Source organism: Chelonoidis abingdonii, chromosome 3 (assembly GCF_003597395.2).
Source record: "Chelonoidis abingdonii isolate Lonesome George chromosome 3, CheloAbing_2.0, whole genome shotgun sequence".
Lineage (NCBI taxonomy): Eukaryota > Metazoa > Chordata > Testudines > Testudinidae > Chelonoidis > Chelonoidis abingdonii.
Genome location: NC_133771.1, coordinates 155,776,651 through 155,804,018, shown reverse-complemented (window position 1 = coordinate 155,804,018; position 27,368 = coordinate 155,776,651). Strand labels below are relative to the sequence as shown.

General features: G+C 47.9%; 1 protein-coding gene across 1 annotated transcript in view; it reads left to right on the top strand.

Annotated features, from left to right (window-relative positions):
- MDGA1 (MAM domain containing glycosylphosphatidylinositol anchor 1) overlaps positions 1-27,368 on the top strand; it is a 196,362-nt gene that overhangs the window by 147,225 nt on the left and 21,769 nt on the right. Inside the window, exons 13-16 of the mRNA XM_075064581.1 lie at positions 11,143-11,320; positions 12,469-12,492; positions 23,386-23,538; positions 24,531-24,665. Coding sequence (XP_074920682.1) covers positions 11,143-11,320; positions 12,469-12,492; positions 23,386-23,538; positions 24,531-24,665 — 490 coding nt within the window. The remainder of the gene's footprint in view (positions 1-11,142; positions 11,321-12,468; positions 12,493-23,385; positions 23,539-24,530; positions 24,666-27,368) is intronic.

The window sequence follows — 27,368 nt, the reverse complement described above, 5'->3', positions numbered from 1 at the left end:
AGGAGGAAGAACCTGTTGGAGCGCAGGGGTATGAGGATCAAGCTGAAAGGAAGTGTTTCTGTGATGGGGAGGGGGAGTATTTTGGGGGGCACCAACATTCTGGTTGTTTGGTCCCACTCAGGCTTGGTTCACACCTGGCTTTCACTAGCACTATATCCATTTAAATTCAAGGGGGAAAGGAACAGGAGCCCACGACTTCCCCTCCCAATGTCTGGCCAGATACCTTTATCCCAGCGTAAGGCTCCTCCTCACCTCAGGATCGATGGTGTGGTGCAGCCTCTGTAAGGCCCAGGGCTCAGACAGCTGCCAGGCATCCTTTAGCTTGGCTGAACATTTCACTTGATTCTCTTCCTGATGAAGTGAAGATTAGGTTGTTCTTCTTACATGGGGGACATATGTTAATAAAATACATATTGCTTTCTCATCAGCCCCTAATGAAAGACATCATTGAAGAGTGTGGAACAAGCCCTTACAGTAATTCATGACAGCACCAATTTGGCTTCTCTGGGAAGCTGTAAACTGCTGTTCTTGGCACCTAATGAGGATGGGCAGCTGATCGTGTGGGTGAGAGAGTGGGAGAGAAACTGTCGCCTGCCTTCGCTGGCTCAGGCCCTCCCCCGCAGCCCAGCTGAAGATCGCAATGGTTTTTCCATTTGGAGCTGGGATTTCTTTTCCACTCAGCCCAGGAGGGGAATAACTCTCCTAATAGCAGTTTACTGCTGGCTGAAATATGTTTCGGGACCATTCATTTGGCTTTAATAATGAATTTGCTTTGGATGTCGTGCTCGCTAACCAGTGACATTCGAACCATCGTGTTTGACTAGATCAAGAGCTCACAAAACAGAAAGACATTAATTTTTAGTTCACCCGTCTGTGCAAAGTGGATTTTATATCTGTAAGCAATGATTCTTTCCCCCGGACGCCTAGAATTTGAATTGTGCTAGTCCAGTGGGGGAAGTGGAAACAAAACCAGTTGAGAAATTTCCCCCGGTCCTGGGACGTCTTCTCTTGACAGATGTCCATCCAGACTGAGAGTAGGAAATAACCCAAGGCACCAGAGCTTTGACCAAAGCTCAGAGAAATATCTCAGCTGTTGGTTTCGTATCTAAACACAATCACCCAACCACCCATCTTCAGAACTTCAACATGGCCAGATACCAGTCAAAGAAATCGCGGCTGTTCCTAATCCCCAGGGAAGCTCTTTGTTGCAGAATGTGGTTGTGTTTTTTCTTTCTCTGAATGCTCAGGGAACAGGAACTGGGCTGGAATGGGTGAGGATTTTTTTTTGTCTGCCTAAAAATAAATAGGGTCAAAGCTCTAGACAACAAACCAACTTTCTTCTGAAGCCTCACCCCATGGCATAATAATTGGAGTCCTAGAGAAGCATAAACACAGGCACGCACATCCACTTCTTTATGTATGGGAGGGAAGCTGCTGCAAAATTTTGCAGCACTGTGGAAAATATTGAAGGTCATGCTCTGAAGGAGTCCCCAAAATTCTCTGAACTTGGCCCCCCAGTTTGTCGGAGCTTCTGTTAATTCACCATCAGCCTGTTTCCCCCTGGTTCTGTTTCCACTCCTTGTGCTCATGTTCCTGTTTTTGTTATTCTTCAGTGTTCTAGAATCCAAACTCTAGCAGAAGAGAAAATGGATTAAATTCACTGGGTGAAGGGGGAGATCTTGACAAAATCAAACGAAAGGTACTACCGGCTTAGAAATGAGCCCTTGTACTGCAGGCCCAGGGGCAAGTGAAACACCATGCTCTCTGGTCCTGATCCCATCTGATATTGGCTGTGCTCTGAGATGGAGGCTTGGCACTGGATAGTGAGGAGGGGAATTGCAGAAGTATATGGATCTTGGCAGGATGCCCTGCCAGGAGAGAGCTGCCTGTGTGACTGCTTAATAAACTCTCCACAGATTCTTCAGGGTGGAATAAATGAGACTTTGGATACCAAATCTCTCTGCAGCATAAGCCCGTCAGTGCCACTAGTGCAGTAAGCTTGGGGATGAGGGAGAGGGTTTAAATCCAGTTTTGGTTTGCTCCCAGCTCCAGTCAAAACATTTTCTCAGATTTGTAAACCTTTCAGGTGAATCAAGGCTCAGTCTGGAGCAAAACTGTGCTATTCCCAGCTTTGCCATTGATTCACTGTGTCAATCTTTAACATGTCAGTCCATACAGAATGCAGCTGCCCAAACTCCTCCTCTTTGCCCATCAATATGATCATGTCTCTCCACTCTTTGAATCCCTACACTGGCTCCCCATCCACCATCAGGACATATTTATGCTGCTTCTTGTCATCTTCAAAGCTCTTTAGTGCTCTGCCCCAAATATGTATCTTCTCTTGCTGAGCTTGTCACCCTCTACTCCACCAGCGTCCTCTGCTTGTCAGCTTCTTGCACAGTGCCTCCGGGCCTTTTTCCAGATGGTCCCTTATGCCTGGTACAACTTCTCCAAGCTCCTCAGCAAAGCCCCTAACCTATCCATGCTTAAGTCCCTTAAAATTCCACTTCTGCCATGCTGCCTACAATGAATCTAGTTGATTTATGTAGAAATGTCTGGAGAGTGGCCAGCACATTATAGGCCCTACCGCTAATAAGTAGCAATAATCACTTAAACCTTGTATGTGGTTGTAAGCAAGTCGCTTGCCTGCTCAGGGCCTCAGTTTCCCCATCTAGGAAATGTGGATGCGGGCCCTTGACATAAAGAATGCTGAGGCTTGCTTAGTGTGAACACCTCCTAGAAGATGTAAAGCTGTACAAATTCCTTACTTTTATTTTAGCAAGGCCATGAACACTTGGGAGCTTCACAGTTGCCTCTACAGGGCTTCTTGCAGCTTCACAGCTGCAGCAGGAATAGAACTTCAGGCCAGGGACTGTCTACTCTGTGTGTTCAGTGCCTTGCACAATGGAGCCCTCTCCTTCACTGATTCCTAGGTGCTACTGTAATAAACATGATTAATAACGGAACTCGCATCCTCCTCATCCCAAAACAGAGGCCTCTACCACAAGCCAAAGGAGACTCTCCGTCAACTGTTAGCAGCAGAGGGCTGATGACACATGGCTGGGTGGGTCTAATTCCCTCCCGTAGAAGGCCATGATGCAGTTCAATACAGCATTTTTGGTTTTATGTATGGGGAGCCACTTGGAACTCACTGGGCTTGTTCTGTTTAAACTTCCCGCCAAAGGCAAGGTTTGCAGGAATGTCTGTGAGATCACAGCCCTAGGGGAAGGAGCTCACATGATATGGGTCCTTTTCCTGCTCCTCTCAGACACGCTGGATGCTGAACTGGATTTGTGCAGCCTTTCAGAGTAACAGTCTCTCTTGGCTGCCATCACCTTGTTCTCAATCACAGCCCAAGCACCAGCATGGCGACTCCTGGACTGGACAGAAATAGGCTGCTTGGCTGAGGCTGTGCAGCACTAGTGGGTATGCAGGAGAGACAAACTGGATCTATTGCTGCCAGCGTTGTTGCATTTGAAGCAGTTCTTAATTGGCTACCATTACAAAGAGGCCGTCGCAGAGGCAGCGCTGGCTGCTGGGGGTTATTTACTCAGCACTGTTGCTGATGCTTTTTTTTTTTTTTTCCCCTTCCCAGCCCCTTTGAGCAGCCTGTTCTCCAGTAGGCAGGAGGAATTACAGGCCTCACACTCTCCTGGCCCCAGCTTTGTTGTCATTCCTCTCTGTGCTCGATAGAGATCAGCTCAGGAGAGCCCAACTGCCTACTCCTAACAGGATCGTTACTAGCAGGGCAGCTCCAAAGGCTGCTGGCTCCTGACTATCCAGTGGGGAGAGCTGGGCAGCTTACCATGTCACACACGTGTGCATATACCTGAGAAAGACAGTTTGTATACATGGTGCTGTGTGTGTGTGTATGTGAGAGAGAGAGAGAGAGAGAGACTGAGACTGGGTTGGGGAGGGAACGAGACTGAATGGTGTCTGTATGCCAGTGGTTTTGCACCAGCTTGTGTTTACACATCTATCTTCCCTCCCTTCGTTCCCTGCACAGGGGCCTAAGTGATTGGAGATGGGAGTTGGGAGATCTTTTCCCAATACCCTGGCTATGTGCTCAGCCGATGATCGTGTGCACGCAGCCACCCTCTCTTCATTTGCTGTCTAGGAAGGAACGTCCAGGAGAATTAGAATGATTTAAAGAACAGAGGCAAGAGATAAAGAGTTGTGAGAGGAGATATAGGAGAGCAGGGCTAGTGCTCACGCTCCAAGCTGAGACATAGCAGGGAGCTGGGACAAATAAGGACAGAGAGTGGCAGGAATGAGTAATGACTCTGGGAATTATGATGCTCGTGGTTGTTTGTGTCCCTTTGCTCTAATCTGCGTGTCGTGTATTCTGCAAAATTTTAATATACTTTTTTTTTCTCGTCGGTTGTGATAATCCCTCTGAGGCTTAGGACTGAAACTGGTTTCCTTACTGCTTGCTTGCTTCTCCATCACACACACACTGCTGGTTTCTTAAGAGAAGGTTACTTGTGAGACTGCATATACCAGCACTAGGATGGCTATGTTATTGTAGGATTGCATGCAAACACTGCGTGTTGTATGGCTTACTGTATTGGTGCGCTCCTTGCTTTGTTTGTGCAGGGTTGCTCGTGAATCCTGAACTCATGCAAATGCTGATTTGTTATTTGTAGGGTTGCTCGTGATGGCTATCCAGTGCGCTCTGGTGTTTGTTGTTACAGAGCCATGCAAGAATATCGGAATGACTCACTGACTTGTGATAGGATTGCTTGTGACTGCTAGGCTGAGTGCACTCGTGTGTTTTGGCAAGGTTCTTCAGAAGTGCCGTGGTGCACAGAAACAGGTGTATTATTGTAGGGCTGCTGGTGTTGGGAGGAATGCCATTTTCTTGTTGTAGGATCATTTGTAGCACTTAGTTATTGGCAGGCATTTTATTTATTTATGATGATTAAAACATAACTTGATTTGAAAAGAAAAGCCCCTATTCCACAATGCCATGGGCTTTGCAAGCAGAAGAAATAGCAAGGTATGAGCCTCTTGCACTCCACATGTCCGTGTGATTTTTTTTTTTTTTTTGTTGAAGCAGCTGGGAGGGGTAAGCTGAACCAGCCCAGCTCCATGTGTCTCAATTTGATGCGCTTGAACATGGAGTCTGTCCTCTCAGTCAGCCTGCCCAATGGCCATGCTGGAAGCAGCACCCTGTAAATGCCAAAGGTACTAGGTCAAGGGACAGGGCTGGTTCTTTAGCAGAGGCCAAGCCTGAGGGACCTGCTGGCAGTGTGTGCTGGTGAAAGATTAGAACTAGGAGACACAGTCCTGGATGCTCTTGTGCAGGCAGCTGTCAGATTGTGTGTGTGTGTGGAGGGGTGGGGTTTGGGTATATAAAGCTGCCTGCAATTGCTCAAGAGAATGAGTACCAAGTAGGAAAAGAAACCAGAGAGTTATTTATAAGGTGAAAGCAGATAAACATACACACACACACGTGTTCCAGTCTTATGTTTCAAAAAGTAATAGATGCTTCTATAATAAGCCAGCTCTATATGTCCTTTTGTGCTAACCCTGGCTAAGCATGGAGGATCTCTTGTTTATGCATAGGGAACCTTGCGTTTCCCTGCCACCCCTCACGTTCAAGCAGCACAGAGATGCAATTCCTTCTTGTTAAGGGTTTTTATTCCCTCCTCCCTTGTGCTCTGAGCTGTGAATTCAGCTGATGGGAGGAATCCTCTTGCATGATTTGTCTTTAAAGCAGGGAGGGCCGAACAACCAACATATTTTGTCCTCTTTCACATCCCACAATCATCTGTCTGGTGTTGATAGACTTTTTGTGTTGGGCAGATATAACACTTCCTGTTGCAGACCAGCACTTCCTACTAGTTAGTGTCACTCTCTTGTGTGGTGATTTACAAAGTCACAGCTCCTTACAACACAACTGCTCAAATATTACCTTACAATATGGAATGCAGATGTTAGAAGTGAGATTAATTCATCCAGCAACTCGCAAGCGTTCAATAAAGTCTAAACACATTCTTCTACTTCTCATATCTCTTTCAACAGTACTGAGACACAGATGAGCCGAACTGCTTCCAGCGACGTATTTGTCAGTGTTCAGTGGAGACAGGGGGACCTTGGCATGAGCTGGCATCTGATCTGCCAGCATCACCGTGCATTCATATGCTTGCGGGGTATTCATGGCTGTGTATGTGTCCATGTGTATATGAATGCAGGAATGTGTGTAAGTGTGTGCACCTGTTTGTGAGTACACACGTGTTGATTGTGGGGGTGACTTCACTGTTCCCAGCACTTTGGTGCACCATTCTCCACATGTGCTCTCCCCACCCCCCACATCAGCCTACATAATGTCTGCAGCAGGCACTTGGAGGCTGATAGGAATGGTATGTTTTTTCCTCCCTATCCTTATTGTAAGTGGAAGGAGGTGAAGGCAGAGATGAGACTATGTGTTGCTCTGGCTCCACTGGCAGCTTCCCGCGCCCGGTGATGAATGAGCTCATTGCTGAGTCTTGCGTTCACCCCTCCACCGAGGCTTGGGAATTTCTAATGAAGGGGCCAGCCGCGATGCTGGTGCGTGTGTGTTGTTAACGGCACAGAATGATATTAGGCCACAGCGCTGAGGCAGCATAAGCAGGAGGAGAAAAGAGAGTGGAAGGGAGAGAGAGAGCCAGAGCAGCATGGAGTGGAGCACAGATTTAGGGGAGAATGGAGCTGGCAGCATGGCATTGCAATGCAAGAATAACAGAAACTACTCCCAGACTGCTGTGTGCAGCTGTAACCTGCTCTGCACGGAACTGCTGCTGTCAGTCCCGGGTAGAAGCACTCCTGAGAGCTGGATCTGACCTCAGCCCTACTATTGTCTGTTGGGCCTGAGCTGGTCATTGCTACCAAGCACCTGCTCCTGGCTTACAGAGCAAATGGGTGGCTGAGGCTGCCTGGAACCAGCCCTTGATCTCGCTCACGCTGCTATTTCACGCTCTATATTGTGCCTTTATTGGTGGCCATGGTCCCTCCCCTCCTTTGTAGCAAATTTGGGTTTGTGCTGCCGCTGACACATAGACACCCATATTTCCAAAAACTGCCACCACATTTTGGCACTAGTGGGCCTCACCGTGTACAGTCTCAACAGAGGAACCAAAATCTGAGTGGGCCATGGAGAGTGAGTTCCCCTCTGATGCCTAGCGAGGGCCATAGGTGTTGGAACACAGGGTGCTGAGGGGGCTGCTGCAACCCCTGGCTTGAAGCGGTTTCCATCCTATACAGGGTTTACACTTTGGTTCAGTGGCTCTGAGCACCCCCTGGTGAGGGCCCCTCCAGGGCCGGGGCATGTTGGTGGGGCAGTGTGGGGAAAGAGAGAGTATTTTTAAGTGCATTTCAAACAACTGAGTAAAGCAAACAGGCCCCTGTGCCCCTGTTGCCTCCCTTCCCTCTCATGTCTAGGGAAAAGTGAAGATCTCCAAACACCCCAGATGTCACTGGCTGACATCCACTGTGCTTTGATTGCACCAGGCCTCACAAGCTGAACAAGGCCGGACTGGTTCTGCCCTTGGATATGAACCCCTCAAGGACAGCCTGGGTGCTACAGGAAGTGGTGCTGGTGATTTAGTAGGGGTGGGCTCCACTGCAAGTCAATGCCCAGCCCAGTGGAGAGCCATGCAGTTCGGACCCCACCCCCAACCACTGACCAGCCAAAGTGTCCTGATGTTTTCATGGCTTTGGCTTTAGACTTCTCTCCAGTCCTGCCTGTCTATTTGTTTCTCTACCAAGGGGAATGGCTAGAACAGGGAAATGATCCCTGGCTCCTGACCACCGTCTCCTGGCTGGCTGTGTCTGCCCAGTGCCCAGGGACTGAGGCAGGTGAATACATCAGCCTTAAAGGAGGGGCTGAGCCTAGGCTTTGGATCAGGCTCCCCCTATTAAAGAGCCCCAGCTCAGGACTGTAATTATCTTTCCATTTTGGCATCTTCCTTCCCCCTGCCTCTGGCTCATGAGCTGCCCTTGCTTCCATGGAATTGCTGGTGTGGCACTAACCAGGGCACATGGGGTCACTGCCACCGGGAGCTGGGTACTCTCCAGCCTGGCAGAGCACATGTGAGAGGGTGCTGACAGACGGGTAGGCTGAGCTGTAGTGATGCCAGCTGGATCAGCCCCCAGTGTGCTCGTGTGCAGATGTGCCACTGCTAATGCAAACGGATCCTAACAGCATCCAGGTCACGCTCTATTCCAAGAGAGGCTACCCCAGTCCTACCTCTGACACAACAGGAGCCTTACACTCGAGGGAATCAAAATGGGGCTTGTACCTGCAACAATTCCAGCAGCTTAGCAGGATTGTGCAATGACCAGGCTTCCAAATGGTCATTTGGGAGCTGTGGCCAAACAACCTGGGGTGAAGGAACTAGGTCTTAGCTACCCCAGGAGTGCACTGGGCTCTGGCATAAGGACACTCCGGTGGTAGCCACTGTTTTGCATTCTATGAGTGCATGCATTGTCTGCCAGTGAGGGGCTGGAACCTGATAGAGAAGGGAGTGTGTATGCCGTCTCTCCCAACAGCTCTGCTAATGCAATCCTCACCAGCAGCCCCCTTTGCTGTTCCAGTGCTGGATCCCAGACGCACAGCTCTGCCACAGCCCCTCAACAGGACCAGATTAACCCATTACTGGGCTCTAGGCAAACATTCACTTCTGGGCCCCTATCTTGTTGGAGAAAGCAGCAGTTTGTTTACCCAGTGCCCTCCTCTGTCCTTGGCTCCGTTGGGTGTGGCACAGTGTGGCTCAGCTGGGTGTTAGGACTTCCTCTGCCAGCCCAGCCCCTGGAGAATTTAAAGTGAGTGGTGTTGCGGCCTGAAGCACGAGGTCACAATGCCGCTCAGCTTTGGCCTGGCTAACCCCTTGTCATGATGGAGGAACATCCGGGCCAGATTTGAGTGGTGGTGTGACCCCGTGCTCCAGCTCGCAATACCATTCACTTAAGTATGTGAAGTTGTTTCAGGTCAGGGGCAAACCCACATTAGTTTTAAAAAAAATAATCGGGGCCTTAGGCATATGCCTCGTTTGCCTACATGTTAATCTTGTCCTGCCCCTCAATCCTGACCCATGGGTCCCCATTCTCTCCCCTGACTTTCTAAGCTGGGTGCTTTGCCCGTGTATTTTGGCCCCTGCCTACCCTACCCATCTCCACCCCTCTGCTATTCCAGTCCAATCAATTCAAAATTAAAGCTGAATAAGAAGGCTGAATATCAGGTTGCAGGATAGTCAATCAAAGGAAGTGGAGGAAGCTCCATTGCTTGGGACATTGAACACCAGACTGGGCAAGGCAGTGTTGAAGAGACTAAGCAGGGGCCCATGTTCTCTGCAGCACAATGGGACCAAATATTGTGGCCAAGGGCCCCCCTAAATTCTGCAGCAAGAATCCCTAAATCCGCTAACGTTGCTAAGCAATGTAATTTAGTTCCATGACATACCCTCCATTCCCACCCCTCTGACACCCAAACACACACCTCTATGACTCATCATTGCAAACACTCAGTGATAGATCATTCACCAGTGATCCTTTTCAGCAACAGGCATTTTTGACAATGGACTATTTTGCTCATTTCTCCAGAGAGCCCAGCACCCTGAGCCGCCCTCAGCAGTTATGGTGTTGCCTAGACAGCCTGATTTAGTCTCTTGTCCATGATTGTTGTAGGGACCATCCTACCAATATGACTCTCAGGTCTCTGGGGGACATGTCCATACCAACGTAGCCCAGCCTCACCCAACTTCTCTGCAGTTGGGCCAACCTGGATTAGGCCCCCCCCCAACCTTATTTCATTTCTTATTACAGAGCATCCAACTACTTGACCCAGCCTACTGAAAACTGTGTCGCCAATGTTCAGTGTTGGTTTGCAGGGTCTCACAGTCTTCTGCACATATCACTAAGTTATCAGTGAATAGCATTTTCCAAGGCAATTCCCTTCTGGGATTCTCACTTATCTCAGCCAAGAGAGCTGAAAACAAAAAAGGACTCAACGCAGACCCTGAGTGCAGGCCAACGTTTACTGGAAATTCTCTCCCTGCGCCCCATTTGGTTTTTGACTACAGTACTCACTCCAGCATACGTATCCTGTATAAGATGGACATATCCTTCCAGTACACCTCTCCATCACAAAGTAATTCTTTTAGTATATGATCATATCCCTTCTCCAAGTCCACGCAAACCAGGCCCAGTTGCCATCTCTTTTCTCTGACCTTCTCCATTGGGATTCGTAGAGCAAATATGGCGTCAACTGTGTTCTTTTCCATCATAAAGCCGTGCTGGTCCTTCCAAATTTCAACTCATTTCCTCATGGATGCTTTTCAGTAATCTTATCTCACACCTTCATAGCAGGTGATGTCCACTTAAATGGGTGATAATTGACACACACTGTAATATCGCCTTTGTTTTTAAACATGGGCACCACAAAGGTTTTACATCATTCATCCAGCATTTTCTCTTTCTTAAGAATATCATGGAACGGACTTGTAAAATCCTTGAAGCCATCCCTTCCCAGTGACTTCAGCACATCCAGACTTCATCTGGTCCAGGTGCTTTCTCCTTTTTCATTTTCCTACGTGTCTCTACAACTTTTTTCTCCTTTATGGAGGAAGAAGGGAAACTCTTATTTCAAACATAGGGTGTGGGGCTTGAACAGCTGACCTATACTGCTTGTCCAATAGATATGCTCGTGTGAACTGATGCCCAGTGCGCCTGGCTGCAGCACCTTAATTGGAATGTGCAGCAAAAATGCTGAGTTCTGTGCAACATTGTGGAAAGGCCATATTCCATGTGCATGGAGTTATGGAGTCTATGGGCCCTGACTGAAAAAAATGGGGCAATTCTCCTCAGAACCATTGTTTCAGGTTTTCTGTCACATTTTCAAGGTTATCTTCCCACTCGTAAGGGCTAGAAGTTTTGTTTCTTTTAAATGAAAACTGAGATTCTGGAGCACAGTTCTGTGACAAGGAATGACTTCTACAGCCAATTTCATGGCAGTAGATTACACAAGGCCTTGACTATAAAGAGCATTCCTGCCTGGGTGTGAGGGAATGGAGGCCTGGTCTGGATGGTCTACAGAGCCTTTCTGATTCTCATTTTCGGGCTGCTAATACTGATTCCATGGAATCTAATTTTTTTTCCTTGCAGCTGAATCAGAGGAACACTGTCCAAACGTTAATTCCTGTGAAGAAGATGGAGAAAGGCCTGCTGCTGGAGCACATCGTGCGCAACTTGAAGGTTCCTCAGAGCTATGAGGTTCACCTGACGCCCATCACCAACTTTGGGGCTGGTGATATGGCTGCCCGCTTCATCCGGTACATGGAACGTAGGTATCTTCCCCCTACATCCCACCCAAGAGAGCAGGGGCAGGGTCCCCCTTAGCGCTGGGTTGTTGGGTAGTGATTACAAGAGGGAGTTTCAGGGTGATGCAGTGTTGTGGTGACGCAGTGCCATCACTGCCCTTTGGCCAGGGCTCTGCAGCCTTCCTCACCATGGGACCCCATGCAGACTTTGGGTAGGGAGCCAAATTCATTTTACATAATGTTATGTTCTTTGCTTGCCAGTGTTCCCAGTCATGTTACATGGCCCCTTTGCTGCTGGATGATATTAGACTTCTCCGTTCATGTTAGGGCACAAGCCATGAGCATTGTGTTGTAGCCGGACTGACCGCAAAAGGGAGCAAATTTGAGGGGCTTGGAGCAGTTCATTCCACAGCTCTTTTCATAGCTAAACCAGTGTGTTGTAGCTGTGTTCTAACTCCTGTGGAGCACAGGGCCCTCTCCCTGATCCTGCAGATCACTGAACATACACCCAGCTCCCTGCTCCCCACCACATTACTGCAGGACACTGAGCTGCTTTGATATGCTGTCAGATAGTTGCCCTCTCAGTTTCACTCAGGAGTTTGGGCCCCTCCAGTTCAGCATGTAAGACCCACCTATTCCATTTCCATGTGATTTTGCACAACTCTCCATTCCCATGGGGTACAGTTGTGCCCCAGTTTCCCCAGGGATTCCAGTCCCCTTTAGTTGCATACCAGCACCTATACCCTATTGATTTCCTGCAGGGTGACAGACCCTATTCTAAGGGCTACCTCAGTTGTCCACCAGGTATGAAGCTGTCTGGATTTCTCTGCTGGATACCAGCCTTCCCATTCCCAATGGATTCCATAAAAGAATCTGCTTGGGTAACCCTGCATAGCCACTAGATCCAGGGACTTGTGCTGAACAAAAGGTTTGCATCTGGGGTTCTGTCTGCATTTTGAAAATAGAACTGTGAACCCACAAACTCAGGACCTTGGCGTGTCCCAAACACAGGAATTCTCCCATTTGGAACTCAGGGGATGTGGGGGGCTGTGGGTGATTTGGGCATTAGTCGCATTTCTCAAAGTGTTTCTTTTTTGTTTAGGTTTTGATTTTTTTTCCTTTGGAAACAAATGCTGTTCTAAACCCTTTTGTTTTCTGTTTCCTTTCCCAGCCATTAACTATCCCAACCTGGCAGGTAAGCAACAAGGCCTCCGGTTTTATTTTTGACTATACTGAGCAATACCTGCCGGGGCAGCCACAGGCAACTACTAAACTTGCCAGAGAGAATGGGGGTAGGGGGAGTGTTGGATGGCACAGGTGGCTTTGCCAGTTCCATTCCCCTAAAACAGCATGAAATTTACAAACACTGAAAATTTCCTCCACCACCAAGTGCTCTTTGTTGTAACCCTTCATGTCGACAGGAGAAATACACCAAAGAAACTCATCCTACTTCCACTTGCTGTACATATGACCTCCAACACAGCTCTCCTAACTTTAGCAACGTGCTTCTATCAAGGGGGGCATCAGCAACTCAGCATTGTCCCAGCAATGTCTGGCTTTTTCAAAATAACCCATCAGGTCTGAATTGGGAAGGGAGCTGCCTGATACCGTGCGGGATGTTGGAGAATATTTTCCAGCATGGCTCTTCTTCCCCTGCAAACACGCACACTCCCATTCCTTAATCTTCTTTCCCAGCATTGTTCTTTCACCCCGTCATTGCTCTTCCAGTTATTCCCTCTGAGGGATGCACTTCCAGCCCAAAGCTTTAGGAGCTGGCTGTAGGGCCTGATTTTTCTTAGGGTACTGAGCAGTCATAGCTCCCTTTGACTTTGAGCTGAGAGTACTCAGCACCTCTGAATAATCAGGCCCTGCGTGTTTAACAGGAATAGGATGATGCCCAGAGTTCTTGAGAGAGGATTATTTAGGGTGGTCCCAGAGGATTAGAACTAGTGGTAGAATCATCTCCTCTGGGTGAGAGTGGAAGCCCCACTGGCTGAATCACAGGAAACTTGGCAAGGTAAATAGAGCAGAGGTTCCCATGTTGACAGAGTGCTAACTGGTGATCCACAGAGAGCCAGCTGGTCCCATATTGCTGGCTTCTCCTCCTTGTTTCCAGCTGCCAAATTGAATGAAACAAATTTGAAAACATATATTCAGTATTTTCCTAATGTTCCTTTTCCATGTAAGTAAGTACTGTAGCTGCTACAGGGATGCTGTGATGGTGACTGGGAGGAGAGGGAAGGGTCTAGGCAATGGCAGCTGGGACGGGAGGCAGATAGGAGACATTCTCTCAAACAAGGTGTGGTCCACACTCTGAAGAGGTATTTGAACCCCTGCACTAGGGAATTTACTGGAGGAAAAGGTTCTGCTCTAGCTAGGGGCAATAGCTTCCTATCTAGTCATGAGGCTTTTCTGTCTGTAACTTGTATGATTCTGGGACTTCCCTCCTACTAGCATGTCCCTTCCTCCACGCTGCAGCGTGGCACCTCAAGTGTCCCATGTACCTCCGATTCCCACATCTCTTGAGTGAGAGCTGCACCTTGGCCCCTTTTCCCAGCTCCGTGCCTTCTCTCGTGAAGACCCACTGGGAAACATTAAACAAATTGCCAGGGTCCTGTATTCTCTGCGTCCAGAACACGTTCCCTTCTGCACCTGGCCTGGTGAGAGATCCCATCTCAGTGAATAGGAGAAATTCTTCCTTTTGCCACTTCTTTTCATTTCCAAATAACTCTCGAGAAATCCTGTGGGGACCCCTATCCCAAGAGTGACCATGTCCTTGGGCACTTGAGAAGTGGGTCCTTGGCTGTTTGACAAGAGCCACAAGACTGAAACAACACTGATGCAAATGGGTATGGTTACAGCCCCTCTTATATTTCGATGCAGGGGAACAGTCACAGGTCCCACATGCTGTGCTCCATCTTGAGGCAACTGCACTGAATACTGGGAGCTATGTGCTGCTCCTTGTGAGTCCTACCCACCGCATGAAAGGTGTGAGAACAACTGCATTGTCGTTGGTTTGGCCATGCCCGCTTTATAGCAATGCCCCTTCCCTTCAGACCTGCTGGCCAGTGAGATATGGTCACGAAGGCTTCTGTCTTTGTGTCTATGCTGCAAAGTTAATAACCCAGAATTGCACCCCACCCTTTGGAGTTGCTGGCTCCACAGGTCATCAGAGTGTCCCTCTCTGCCCTTAACTCTCCTTCCTTCCACTTTGAATTCCCTCCCGAATGCCCAGCCCTGTGGAACAAAAGGCAAAGATGAGATGATTAATGCCCATGGCAGCCTGATCCAGGGCACACATAATGGTGATTAATTTACAGACTTGAAGTGTTGCTTAATATAATTATTTCTTCATGCATATTCTCTTCTGGCCTAATAAGGTGTTAATGATGTTGGGCCATGCATGCTTGTGGCATGGTTACAGATGCAAGTGCAGCACTGATCAAAAGGGAGGGGACGGGGTGCTTAACTTTCATGCACTTTGAGGTTAAAGACAGGAGTGACAATAACCAATAAAAATATATCCAACTCTAAGAAGTTAAGTGATACTTTCTGTTGTTTTAAGGGATCCCTGACTCCTTGTGGTCAGTAAAGATCTCCTGGCACTTACTGCAAGAGTAAAAGTGTTAACCCAGGGCCAAATTCCAGCTCGAGTGAATCTGTTCTTTCTCCCACAACTCCCCCTGCTGGTTCAGTTGCTTACAATCTTCACTTCCTATACTAAACTCTTGTGCAGAACTTGTGTGTGCAGTCAAACAGCTGCCTTGTTCCACTCCAGAAGTGGTGGGTGAAATAATTTCCCCGTATGTCCAGTCTAGCATTCTGACATCCTTGGAAATGAAGTGTAGTGAAATATAAGAGATTATTGTTTTCTCTGCCACAGGTCATTCCCTTTCTGAGCAGGAGCAGTGTTCCTGTCTCACAGCACGTCATGCTGACGTGATCAGTCATCTATTGCATGCGATAGAGGGTGATCAGCCCATGGGATTTACCATGCCTGAATAGACCTAAGGAGATTCTTCCAGTCCATTGTTTGCGCCTAGTGCTTCTAGCCCTGCCTCTGACAATGGTCAATGGAAGATGCTCCAGAGAAAGCTGAAGCTCCTCCCCTACTGTGAATGTGCGGGAGTGAGAAATGAGTTGAGTGGTTAGAGAATGGCTCTGAGATTCAGGATTCTCGAGTTCTCTGCCCAGCCCTGGGAAAGGAGTACATGTGCCTATTGGCTCGAACACTGGACTGAAGTTGGAGACTCTTGTTTCTATTCCCTGCTCTGTCATTGGCTGTTTGTGCAATGAGTGCAAATCAGGCTGCATGTTGTGCTCAGTCTTAATTTCCCTGCCTGCACTATGGGGATAATGATTGCGTATCTCCCTGGGGTGTTCTGAAGCTCAGTGAATGAATGTTTGTAAAGCACTTTGAGATCCTTAGGTGGAATGCATTATGGATCTAATAATACTGAACACTCTTATGTTGCGCTCTTCATCCTTGCGTCCCAAAGCACTTTACAAAAGGTGATTAAGCATCACTGTCCTCACTGTACAGCGTAGATAGGTAAGGTAAGGGTTAATTTTCTTTTCCTGTAAAGGGGGAACAAAGAGAACCAAACACCTGACCAGAGGACCAATCAGAGAACTGGATTGTTTAAAGTCAGGGGCGGGAATTTGTATACTCGGGGTCTTTGTTGTTTTCTCGGCTATGGGTAAACAAGTTTCCTTCTATCTCCCTCTTATCTCAAATATTCTACTAAAAGTCTGTGAGTACAAAGGAAAGCAAAGTAATTCGGCTATGAAGAGCTTTGTGTTGTATGTACAGATGTGGATTGCTGTGTCTTTTTGCTTCCTCGGCGGTGAGGGACAAGCTTTCTCCTAACTCCATCTTATCTCAAAGTTTCTCCTAAACATCTGTGAGTACAAAGGAAAGCAAAGTAATTCGGCTATGATGAGCTTTGTGTTGTATTTACATGTATGTTGGTTTGTTGGACTGGTTTAATCGGGCTATCTTTTAAATCAGACTGTTTATTCATATTTTCTTATAAGCAAGAGCCTGTATTGAGTTTCTTAATGCAAGATTATTGTTTTGTATTTTCTTTCTTTTTATATAAAGTTCTTTTGAAAACTGGTGGGAGTTTCTTTTCCTAGTGAGGCAAAGGGATAGAATTTCTGTACCAGATAGCTGTCTCCCTCACAGGAAGACAGAGAAGGGAAAGGAAAAGCCAGGCTGTGGGTTTTTCCTATCGTCCCCAGGGCGGGAACAGGACGGGGAAAGAGAGAAAGAATCATCTCTGTTCTCTTGTGTTTGAGGTTTTTCTCTAGTTACTGCTACGAGACCAGGGAGGGGGAATCTCCTTGTGTGTTATCTGTGATTAGCTGTGAATGCCTAGCCTCGGGGGAAGTAAATAGCTCTCTTGGTTTTTTCATTCAAGGAGTGAAGTCTAGTCTCGCACCGGCTAACCCAGGGAAGGTGGGGAAGCTGGGAGAGGAGAGAGAGAGACCCAGGGGTCTGGGTCTTGGGGGTCTTCCCAAAGGAAGTTGGAGAGTACAAAGAGGGGGTCCCCCAAGGAGTATTTGGGGAATCCAGGCTGATAAGAGCCTATTCTTATCTGGTGGCAGCGAGAAAATATCCAAGCTGGTAGTGAGCTTGGGGGAGTTTCAGGTAAGCACTCAGATTTTGGACTCTAAAGTCCAGATCTGGGACAGGAGGCTTTACCACACTTGCGTCCCAAAGCACTTTACAAAAGGTGATTAAGCATCACTGTCCTCACTGTACAGATGGGGAAACTGACGCACCAAGGGGAAGTGACTTGCCTATAGTCACACAGGAAGTCAGTGGTAGAGTGGGGATAAAACCCAGCTCTCTTGTAGCCCAGTTCCATGTCTTAGCCATCAAACCACAATAATAACAAGTGCAGGTACCCCTAAGTGTGTTATATGTAACAATCACAATCTGGCTCCCATGGTCTGTAACTGGGAATAGCTTCTTCTTTACATGCAGCACAGCAGCCTGAATATCTGGGCAGGGACTGGCTCCCCCATGCCTGATGTGAAAACCTCTGTTCCATTTTTCGAAAAGGGGAAAAGCCTAGAAATGCTAAGAGCCATAGCAGAGGATCACTCCTGAATGAGTGCAGGGAGGTGGCTGTGACCAGGGATAAATACCAGGGCACTTTCAGCTGCAACTACTGCATAGCACATTGAGGGACTCTGCCAGGTGAAGGAAGCCTTTAGGAATCCTGCTCCACCTTGGCTCTGACAACCCAGAGAAAAGCTTCTGTGTTCAATATTTTACCCAACTGTTTAATATTTAAACAGGGAGGTTCCTTTGCTCTTTTTGTTGCTGAACCAGGATCCCAGCCAGGTGGATGGAATTTGAGGCAGGGTTTGCATCACACTGCCAGGGCAGCATCAGGTTACTGCTGTATTCTCAGCGATGCAGGGGATCATTACAAGTATTATTGCGTAAGAACATAAAAACGGCCTTACTAGCTCAGACCAATGGTCCATCTACCCCAGTATCCTCTCTTTGATGGTGGCCAGTGCCAGATGCTTCAGAGGGGATGAACAGAACAAGACAGTTTTGAATGATCCCCCTGTTGTTCACTCCCAGCTTCTGGCAGTCAGAGGCTTAGGGACACCCAGATCATGGGGTTTTTATCCTTGACCATCTTGGCTAATAGCCATCGAGGCACCTATCCTCCATGAACTTATCTCGTTCTTTTTTGAACCACGTTATAGTGTTGGCCTTCATAACATCCCCTGGCAATGAGTTCCACAGGTTGACTGTGCATTGCTTGAAGAAGTACTTTCTTATATTTGTTTTAAAACCTGCTGTCTATTCATTTCACTGGGTGAGCCCTAGTTCTTGTGTTATGCGAAGGAGTAAATAACACTTCCTTATTCCCTTTCTCCATACCATTTTATAGACTTTGATTCCCTCCCACCCTTAGTTGTCTGTTTTCTAAGTTGAACAGTCCCAGTCTTTTTAATCTCTCCTCCTACGGTGGAATAGTTGTGTCCTCACCAGCACCCCCAAGTCCCTCAGAGTGTCCCCACAATTCAAATGCTGTTCCTTTCCATGTTTTCAGTGTGTCACACACCAGCCTGCCTGCTCAGTCACTCTGAGTGGGAAGTCCGTTTTGGGTAATGACATGCAAATGAGCACACCATGCATTCAGTGAACCACAACCAGCAGCCCGTGAACTGTAGTTGGGATTACCCGGGGGCTAAACCATGGTGAGTATTTCACTCTGGCAGGGCTGATTGTGCTGGTGCAGGAGCTGGGCCTGGTGGAGGTGAAGCCAGGCTCGTTGGTACAACCTAAACAGATTGGAGGCTGGTGAATACTAGCCTCTCTTGTTGTGATCTGAAGGTCTGAGCACATCCAGCAGCACAACAGGCTTGGATCTCAGCCACCTTATTCACATAACCCGCTGGAAAGGACATGGAGCAGCTGCTGTCTCGCTTCTTCCCCTGCCTTTCAGAGCTGGAGACAAACCAGCCATGGAGAACATATGACCATGATCCCCATGCCTCCAATCTCCCAGGCTCTTGCCAAGGCCAGTCCCCACTTCTCCCTCCTCCTCTTCCAGCTTCAGCTGCAGAGCAGCCCCTGCACTCAGCGCTACAAAGCAATAGCTAATTTGGATTAGGATGCTAATTAGAAATGAATGGACTGAACGGAGAGCACTTAGCCAGGGTTAATCAGAAGTTAAATGGGCAGTCGAGCTCCCTATGACTGCATTCGGCAGTTTCCTGCCGAGCTCCAGGGGCCTGCATTCAGCAGCAAAACCCAGCTGCCTTGGTCAGTGAACCATTGTGGTTGAGTCCGTCATGGACAGAGCATAAGGCACAGGTAGTAGTGAGGGCTGTGTGTGGATACCAATGGATCTCAGAAGAGTCCATTTCTCTTCCTTTTCACCCTCCCAAGTCTAACATGGTGGGTGCTATCCAGTCCCCGTAGCAATGTGCCATCAAGGAGAGACAGGCATGCAGTAGAAAGAGGGGACAACAGTTTAAAGCCCCAAGTTCTATGCTCCAGATAAGGTCTGCAGAGACACTGACTGACCCACTGAAATCCAAGTGACCCCGGGCTCTCTCCTAGCCAGTTTCTGAAGCAAGCCAAATCCGGAATCAAACTTATTGGGGATATAGGAATTTGGAAACATAGGAACTGATGTAAATTACAGTTGTGCTTTCACATGCCTATAGGGGAAATGTGTTGCTGGTGCTTAGTGCTCAGCTTGTGTCCCAAAGTAGGGGGATTGCTAGCCCCTGTCAGTTTCTCCTTTTAAACGTGTTGCTTCCCAATTTCATTGGGTGCCCCTTGTAGAGAGGAGCTCCTGGTTGAGCTGTCCTGCAGGGGCTCAGGGCAGACTGTTAAGAACCAGGGCACAAACCCCTAATTGGCTGTAGGGGTATGTCCAGACTACCAGCCATATCGGCAGGTAGCGATCGATTTATCAAGGCTCAATATATCGCCTCTCATCTAGACGCGATATATCGATCCCTGAACGTGCTCCCCGTCGACTCTGGAACTCCACTGGAGCGAGCAGCAGTAGCAGAGTCAACGGGGGAGCCGCGGACGTCGATCTCACGCCATGAGGACAAGAGGTAAGTCGGAATAAGATACTTCGACTTCAACTACGGTATTCCCATAGCTGAAGTTGCGTATCTTACATCGACACCCTCACCTAGTGTAGACCAGGCCTAAGTGCTATATTTAGATTTCACCAGAAAATTATCAGGTGTAAACACCTCAGGCACTATAACTTAACATGGAGTCCCAGACAGTCCCCTTGGGTACTCCAAGTAAGCCTGCCTTTGTGACAGATGATCCCTTACACCATGAATCACACAAATATTCAGGTTATTCCCAATCCCAAAAAATCAGTCACTTACTCCAGGTCAGTTGCACTTTAGCTTGCACACCAAAGACTATGTTTGTAGCCAATCCTATACTAAACTATCTAAAGATTTATTAACTAGGGAAAGGAAATAGGAGTTATTTACAAGGTTAAAGCCAGTGAACATGTGTACACAAATGAGTTACAATCTTAAAATTCAAAAGGTAACAGAAGTTTCTATAATAAGCAAGTTCTATATGTCCTTTAGGTCTAACCGAAGCTAAGCAGCTGAGGATCCCTTGCTTGTGCCTACAAACCTCCCCCCCTTCCCCACTCCACCATCTCCCCCTCCCCTGGAGTCCAAGCAGCAATGAGACATTGTTCCTCCATGTTAGAGAGTTTTATTCCCTTCCCCCCATCTGCTTTGAGCTGCAAACTCAGCTCATGGGAGGAATTCACTTGCATGACTCATATTTGTGGGGTGGGCGGGGGAGAGTAAACAGCAAAGTCTTTTATCCTCTTTAATGTTCCACTCTAGTCCTTCTGGTGCTGATGGGCCTTCCTTGTTGGGCAGGACATAACAGCCTCTGTTGGATGCTTGTGTTTCACATTAGTTAATGTCTCTCTCCTGCCTGGTATTTACACAGTTAGAAGCTTACAGTGCAAATGTTATAAGTGAGATAATGTTTAAATCCTAAACACACTCTTCTTCTTCTAATACCTATTTTAACAATGCTAAGACACAGGTGAGCCAGGCTGATTCTAGCAAAGTGTTTGTCAGTGTTCAGTGGAAACATGGGGACCTTGGCATGAGCTGGCACCTGGTCTGTCAGGGTCACAATCCTGATTTACCTTTGCTGCACCATCCACTGATGTGTGAGTTTTTATACCTCACTTGTGTTCCCTCCAATTCGCTTCCTCTCTAAACTGAGCAGTTCCAGTCTTATCCAGGTTCCTGAGCTATGGCATGCACTTTCCAGCCTCCAAGCATTTTCACCTGCCATCACTGGACCCTGTTCTATTTCTTCTCTATTTCAGCTCCACAGAATCCTAGAGCAGGCATCCAAGGTCAGTGGTTGGGCCTTGATCTCCTTGACCTGGGACCTGTCCTTTATCATAAAAGTTAAAGGTGGAGAAGCCTTGTCAGGTCCATTTGGTCCACTCTCTGGGAGCCAATGTAACGTCAGGTCTACGCTAGAAGCTTTTGCGGAATAGTATTGTCAGTTGGGGGAGGAAGATGACTTAAAAAAAAAATTCTGTACCAACAAAACTGTCCAGGCAGTTATATTAGCATAAAAGTGTTTTTGCTGATATAGCTTGTTTCACACCAGGGCTACTCTACAAAGATTTGCTGCTTAACAGTATCAGTTGGGGAGGGGGGGGGAATCACTCTCCAACCAACACAGCTGTGCTGGCAAAATCCCCTGTGTAGATGAAGCTTATATCAGCAAAAGAGTCCTTTGGCCGATGTAGCTTTTATGTCATTCGGGGAAGTGGTTTAACTACACAAGCAAAGGAACTCCTGTGTCAATATAAGTTGTGTCTCCACTAGGGGGCTTTGTTGTTATATCTATTACTGCAAAACTGTTCTAGAGTAGACCTGGCCTCAGGGTTTGGCTACACTTGCAGCTGTACAGCGTTGGGAGTTACAGCTGTCTTCGTACAGCTGTGTAGGGAAAGCGCTGCAGTGTGGCCACACTGACAGCTACCAGCGCTGCAGTGTGGTCATATTTGCAGCATTTGCAACGGTGTTGGGAGTGGTGCATTATGGGCAGCTATCCCAGCATTCAAGTGGCTACAATGTGCTTTTCAAAAGAGGGGCATGGGGTGGAGTGTGACAGGGAGCATGGGGGAGACAGAGAGAGAGTGGATTTTTGGAGCCAACACTGTGTCAGCTCCCTGCCTTGCAAATTCCGACCGCTTCCCCCACCCCTCTCTCATTCACTCTTAAATGCAAATAGCCTTCAGACCAGATAAGCAGCTGCTCGGAAGGATTCCCTTTCCACCTCCCCCGCCGTGCTGTTTCTCTCCTCAAGCAAACACTAGCTGTGGACATTCCCTGCCTGCCTCTGCTCGAGCAAACAGTAGCTGTGTTTGTTTTTTAGTTAAGCAGCTCCCTGAGCCCCGAGTTCACAACAAAACAAAGGGAGGCATCATAACAAAACAAAGAGAGTTCTTTAGTTAAAAGCATTATGGGAAAATTCCAGAGGTCAGTTACAGTGTAGTAAGATTAATTGCTGTTTACACTGGCTCCCCAGCGCTGCGGCACCAGCGCTGTTCTCTTTATTCCTCTCGCCCATGTGGAGTACAACCAGCGCTGTAGCCAGGGAGATACAGCGCTGTATGTGCCTTGCCAGTGTGGACGGGGAGTAAGTTGCAGCGCTGTAAAGCCACTACCAGCACTGCAACTCTCCAGTGTAGCCAAGGCCTCAGATTCTTCCCTGCAGTGCATTTGCTCATGCTTGGTCCAGTCTGGTTTCAAATATCCTGGCGATGAGGCTTCTACTGGGAGATGATTCCACAATCTAGCACAAGGGTAGGCAACGTATGGCAGACATGCCAAAGGCGGCATGCGAGCTGATTTTCAGTGGCACTCACACTGTATGGGTCCTGGCCACCGGTCTGGGGGGCTCTGCATTTTAATTTAATTTTAAATGAAGCTTCTTAAACATTTTAAAACCCTTATTTACTTTACATACAACAATAGTTTAGTTATATATTAGAGACTTGTAGAAAGAGACCTTCTGAAAACATTAATGTATTACTGGCACGCGAAACCTTAAATCAGAGTGGATAAATGAAGACTCGGCACACCACTTCTGAAAGGCTGCTGATCCCTGATCTAGCAGATATCGCTTTCAGAAAACTTTTCTGGTATATTTAGCTTGAATTCTCCTTTTACCTTTGTATATCTCTGCCCCCATGGAGCACCCTACTGATTCTCCTTTCTCCTTGGTCTTAGTACCCTTATTCCACTGTTGTAGACAATCACATCCTCTACTCAAACTAGATGTATCTAAGGTGTCACAAGGACTCCTTGGGTTTTTTAAGCTGATTAAGCTTTCCTCCCTGGTTAGTTCCCTGCCCACCTATCTCTGTGGTGAAATGGATTCCTTCTGCACTGACGCAGCATTACAGTGCAGAGTCCCAAACGCTGACCCGTGCACTCCCCCCAGTGAAAAAGCCAAACTGGCAGGTTTGGAGCATGGTGAAGCTCAGTAACTGATCAGCCCCTTTTCTGCCCACAGATAACACCTGCCACTTTGAGGACGAGAAGATCTGTGGCTTCACGCAAGACAAGATGGACAACTTTGACTGGACCCGTCAGAATGCCTTGACTCAGAACCCCAAGCGCACTGTCAACACAGGGCCATCCACAGATATCAGTGGCACAGAAGAAGGTACGCGGGCTTCCAGTTTTCCTGTTACTCAGCTCTGTGCGTGTTGAGAGCATGAAGACCCATTGTACTGTGTCTTGCCAAAGGCCTGTCAGGGGCTCCTTAGCCCTCAGCCCACTGCCCCCACCCCATCCCCAAGAGCCCGAGGATGCAGTGCTGATCTGCTTTCCAAGCACATGTGTCTGCTCCGCATGGGGCGCAGGAAGCAGGCGGTTAATTTGCATGCTACTGATTGGCATTAAATACACAATTAAAACGCCCACAACTTTGTTTAAAGAAATAGTGAGAGCTTGTTACCAGCTAATTGCCTGCTGCCAAATGCCCTTGTCCCATCTGATGCTTGTTTTGAAGTCACAGAGGGAGAAGCAAGTAGGAAACTGCTCTAGTACTTAGGAATGTCCAAGTTGGTTCCAACCAGATGTTATCTTAAGGAGCGATCCCAGTAAGGCCACCAGCCCACCAAATCTCCCTTCTGATATTGTTATTTAAAGATCTTGCCATCCAGGGAAATATGTTGGAGCTTCTCACTCGACTGGGCACAGTGAAATTAGAGTGATCAGATCCACTTTCCTCTCTCGTCCATTTCACTCTCCAATTCTCCTGCACAAAGCAGCCAGATTTGGGGTTCCCAGTGCTGCAGGGGAAGGATTTAATTCCCCCCACCCATCGCCCATATCCCAAAATTTGAGAAGCATGACCTCTGCCATGCCAGCTCAAACTGCCTGCTGCCACTCCTCAGTATACTCCAGTGGCAGGTGAAAAAACCTGAGCAGGATCAGCAGGGCACAACTGGCCAAGAACATGGTTGGGCGTTTTCAAAGCAAAGGCTGCTCAGCCAGGGGTAAGAAGAGCTAGCCTGACTCCTTCTCCCAGCATTTCTCTCCATGTCAGAGCCTGCCCTAAATGTTGGTTCTAAGCTGTCAGCATCTCCTTTGAGCTGCAGGGAGGGAGACCTGATGCATTGCCTTTCCCCACCTTTCCCTCTTGGTCTGTAGGTTATTACATGTTCATTGAGGCTTCCCGGCCCCGGGTGCAAGGAGACAAGGCCCGGCTCATCAGCCCCCTGTACAACATCACCGGCAAGTACTTCTGCGTCTCCTTCTTCTACCACATGTACGGAAAGCACATTGGTGAGTCACCCAAGAAGGGGCAACTCTGGCATGGGGTGGGAATCCCCCATGGGGGATGGTCTTCCAGCCATGTTTGCTCTGTGATCCTCTGTTATCTTCAAATAGTCCTTTTCCACTGCCCCAGTGCAGAGCTGAATGGGGCTGCGAGCCCTGCATTTAAAGCCTTCTCTGACAAGGGCACCATTTCCCTGCAGTGCCTACCCTGTACCTGGCAGTAGCCCTTCAGCCCCTGAGCCTCTGCCTCCCTACCACACCAGCACCATGCCACAATCCCCCATGAAACAGGGCTGTGCTCCCTTGGACGTCCCCTTCCTGTAGAACACCTGTTCCCCATCACCATCCCCTGCAGCGGCCCCTCACCCCTGCTCTTCTATCCCCTGCGCTGTAGCATAACATCACACCCTTGCATCTGATCTCTCGTTCTCTCATCACACCGCAGCCATCCCAAAATCCCCCTCATTCCCTGCTTGGCCAGCTGTGAGTGTTCTCGTCTCTCCCCTTGAGACAGCAGGGTGTGATATCACAGGAGAGACTGTGGGCCTGGAGGGGTGCAGAGGGAATTGTATCGGGGAGTATTGTCCCTGTGTGGGACATAAGGGGAAAATAGGACTCTGTGGTTGCTGAAGTGGTTTTGGGGTGGAAGCCAAGATGACAGATCTGTGGGGAGGGGAGTTGTATCCTGAGGCAAAGCTGTTCTGAGCGGGCATCTCCTCCCACCCAACTCAGTAGTCAGAGGAGCAGGAACCCATGTGCTTAGCAAGCACCATGGAAGAGCCTGGCACACTAATGAGTTTCCATATACAGTCATGGAGTAATTGCTAATTTGTCACCTCTTGATTTTAATTTCATTAATTTGAATAATAGATGCACTCTTCCCACAGTGCACTGGGTTATTAATCTCCTGCTGGACTGGAGCCTGACTGAAAAAATCACGGCCCAGACAGGAGTGTGGCCGCCTTCTGGTAAAAGGGGTTAATTAACAGCTCTGCCTCAATGCCACTGAGGTCAATGGCATGGAATGTACTCCAGGGACCAGTCCCTTACACCTTGACTCCTGTGTGTAGCAAGGCAGAAGAGGCTGGGATCCAGGATCTGGGCACTTCCTGCCTGGCTTGGACTATTCTGGTTATGTGGCTGTGAACTGCTTCCCAGCAATGAGGAGGAGGTGAAGGCTGTCCTAGCGGTCACTTAGGTGTCCACCCCTGGACCTTCAGTGAGGACTCAGGGACCGTCTAAACCAGTGGTTCTCAACTAGCGATACATGTACCCCTGGGGGGTATGCAGAGATCTTCCAGGGGTTCATCAACTCATCTAGATATTTGTCTAGTTTTACAACAGGCTATACAAAAAGCACTAGTGAAGTCAGTGCAAACTAAAATTTCATACCAACAATGACTTGTTAATATTGCTTTATATACTATTGTCAAAGTTAGAATCAGGACTCACAATTTGTCAGACCACTCTGTTTTATTAGCGCAGCGCTCCGCCAATAGCACCCAAATAATGTGAGTGGCCATGCGAGACCCAAACAATCTTATTTATACAGATAAAAGAGCGGGAATTAAACAAAGGGACAAAGAAAGCAAAACAGTAAAATTCACCTGGGGCACAGCATGCATATCCTACCTCCTTACTAACTCTTATCGATCTAAGGCTAATACTTCACCAATTGCCCTTAAACGGTGCAATCGTTCTATGTTAATGTCTGTATTCCTGACACCTGGATTGCAGCATTCCAACAGTTTTGCTTAAAGGTACAGACAGCATTTCTTTAATCCTTTCTATTTTCACAATATAATTCATTCTACTTTCACACTATACACTGAAATGTAAGTACAATATTTAATTCCAGTCAATTTATTTTATAATGATATGGTAACAATGAGAAAGTAAGCCATTTTTCAGTACTTAGTGTGCTGGGACACTTCTGTATTTTTATGTCTGATTTTTGTAAGCAAGTAGTTTTTAAGTGAGGTGAAACTTGGGGAACGCAAGACAAATCAGCCTCCTGAAAGGGGTCCAGTAGTCTGGAAAGGTTGAGAGCCACTGGTCTAGATAATACTTAGTCCTGCCAGGAGTGCAGGAGACTGGACTAGATGACCTCTCGAGGTCCCTTCCAGTCCTATGAGTCTATGATTTTGCCCCGCACTCTCAATGTCGTGACAATTCAGCAGGATCTCAATATGCTCATACTTGCTGTATGAGTGGGCCGGGCTGTGTTGGTGCTCTCAGGGGTAGGTTGTGCAGAATTTAGACCATGTCAGTCTCACTTCACACTGGGATTTTCTGTGCCTGCTGGACTCATCCAATCACTCAACAGAGCTTGGATCACAACGACGTACTCGCATGGCTTTGTGCATGGACTCTCCTGACCTCCTCTGATCAGGTCACCCACAATTGCCTGTGGAGTGAATCAGAAGCTTTTGCTGTGGACTGACCAGTATATGTTTTTACCCAGCCCTTCTCCAGACATCTTAGAAAGCTTTCCCCCTTCATCAGTGCAGCGCAGAGTGAGACAGACCAGTGGCAGAAGGAGGAGTGGCAGGCGAAAAGAGAACTCCTCCAGCCTTGCTTAGTTTGGGCATAGGGCATTGTATCTCATACAGGGTGCTACAAGAAACCCCTTCTGCAGGACAGACAAAGACCCTCTTCCCACTGGAACCTTTCAGCACCCACATGTAACATGGTGGTCTGGGTTTGGTT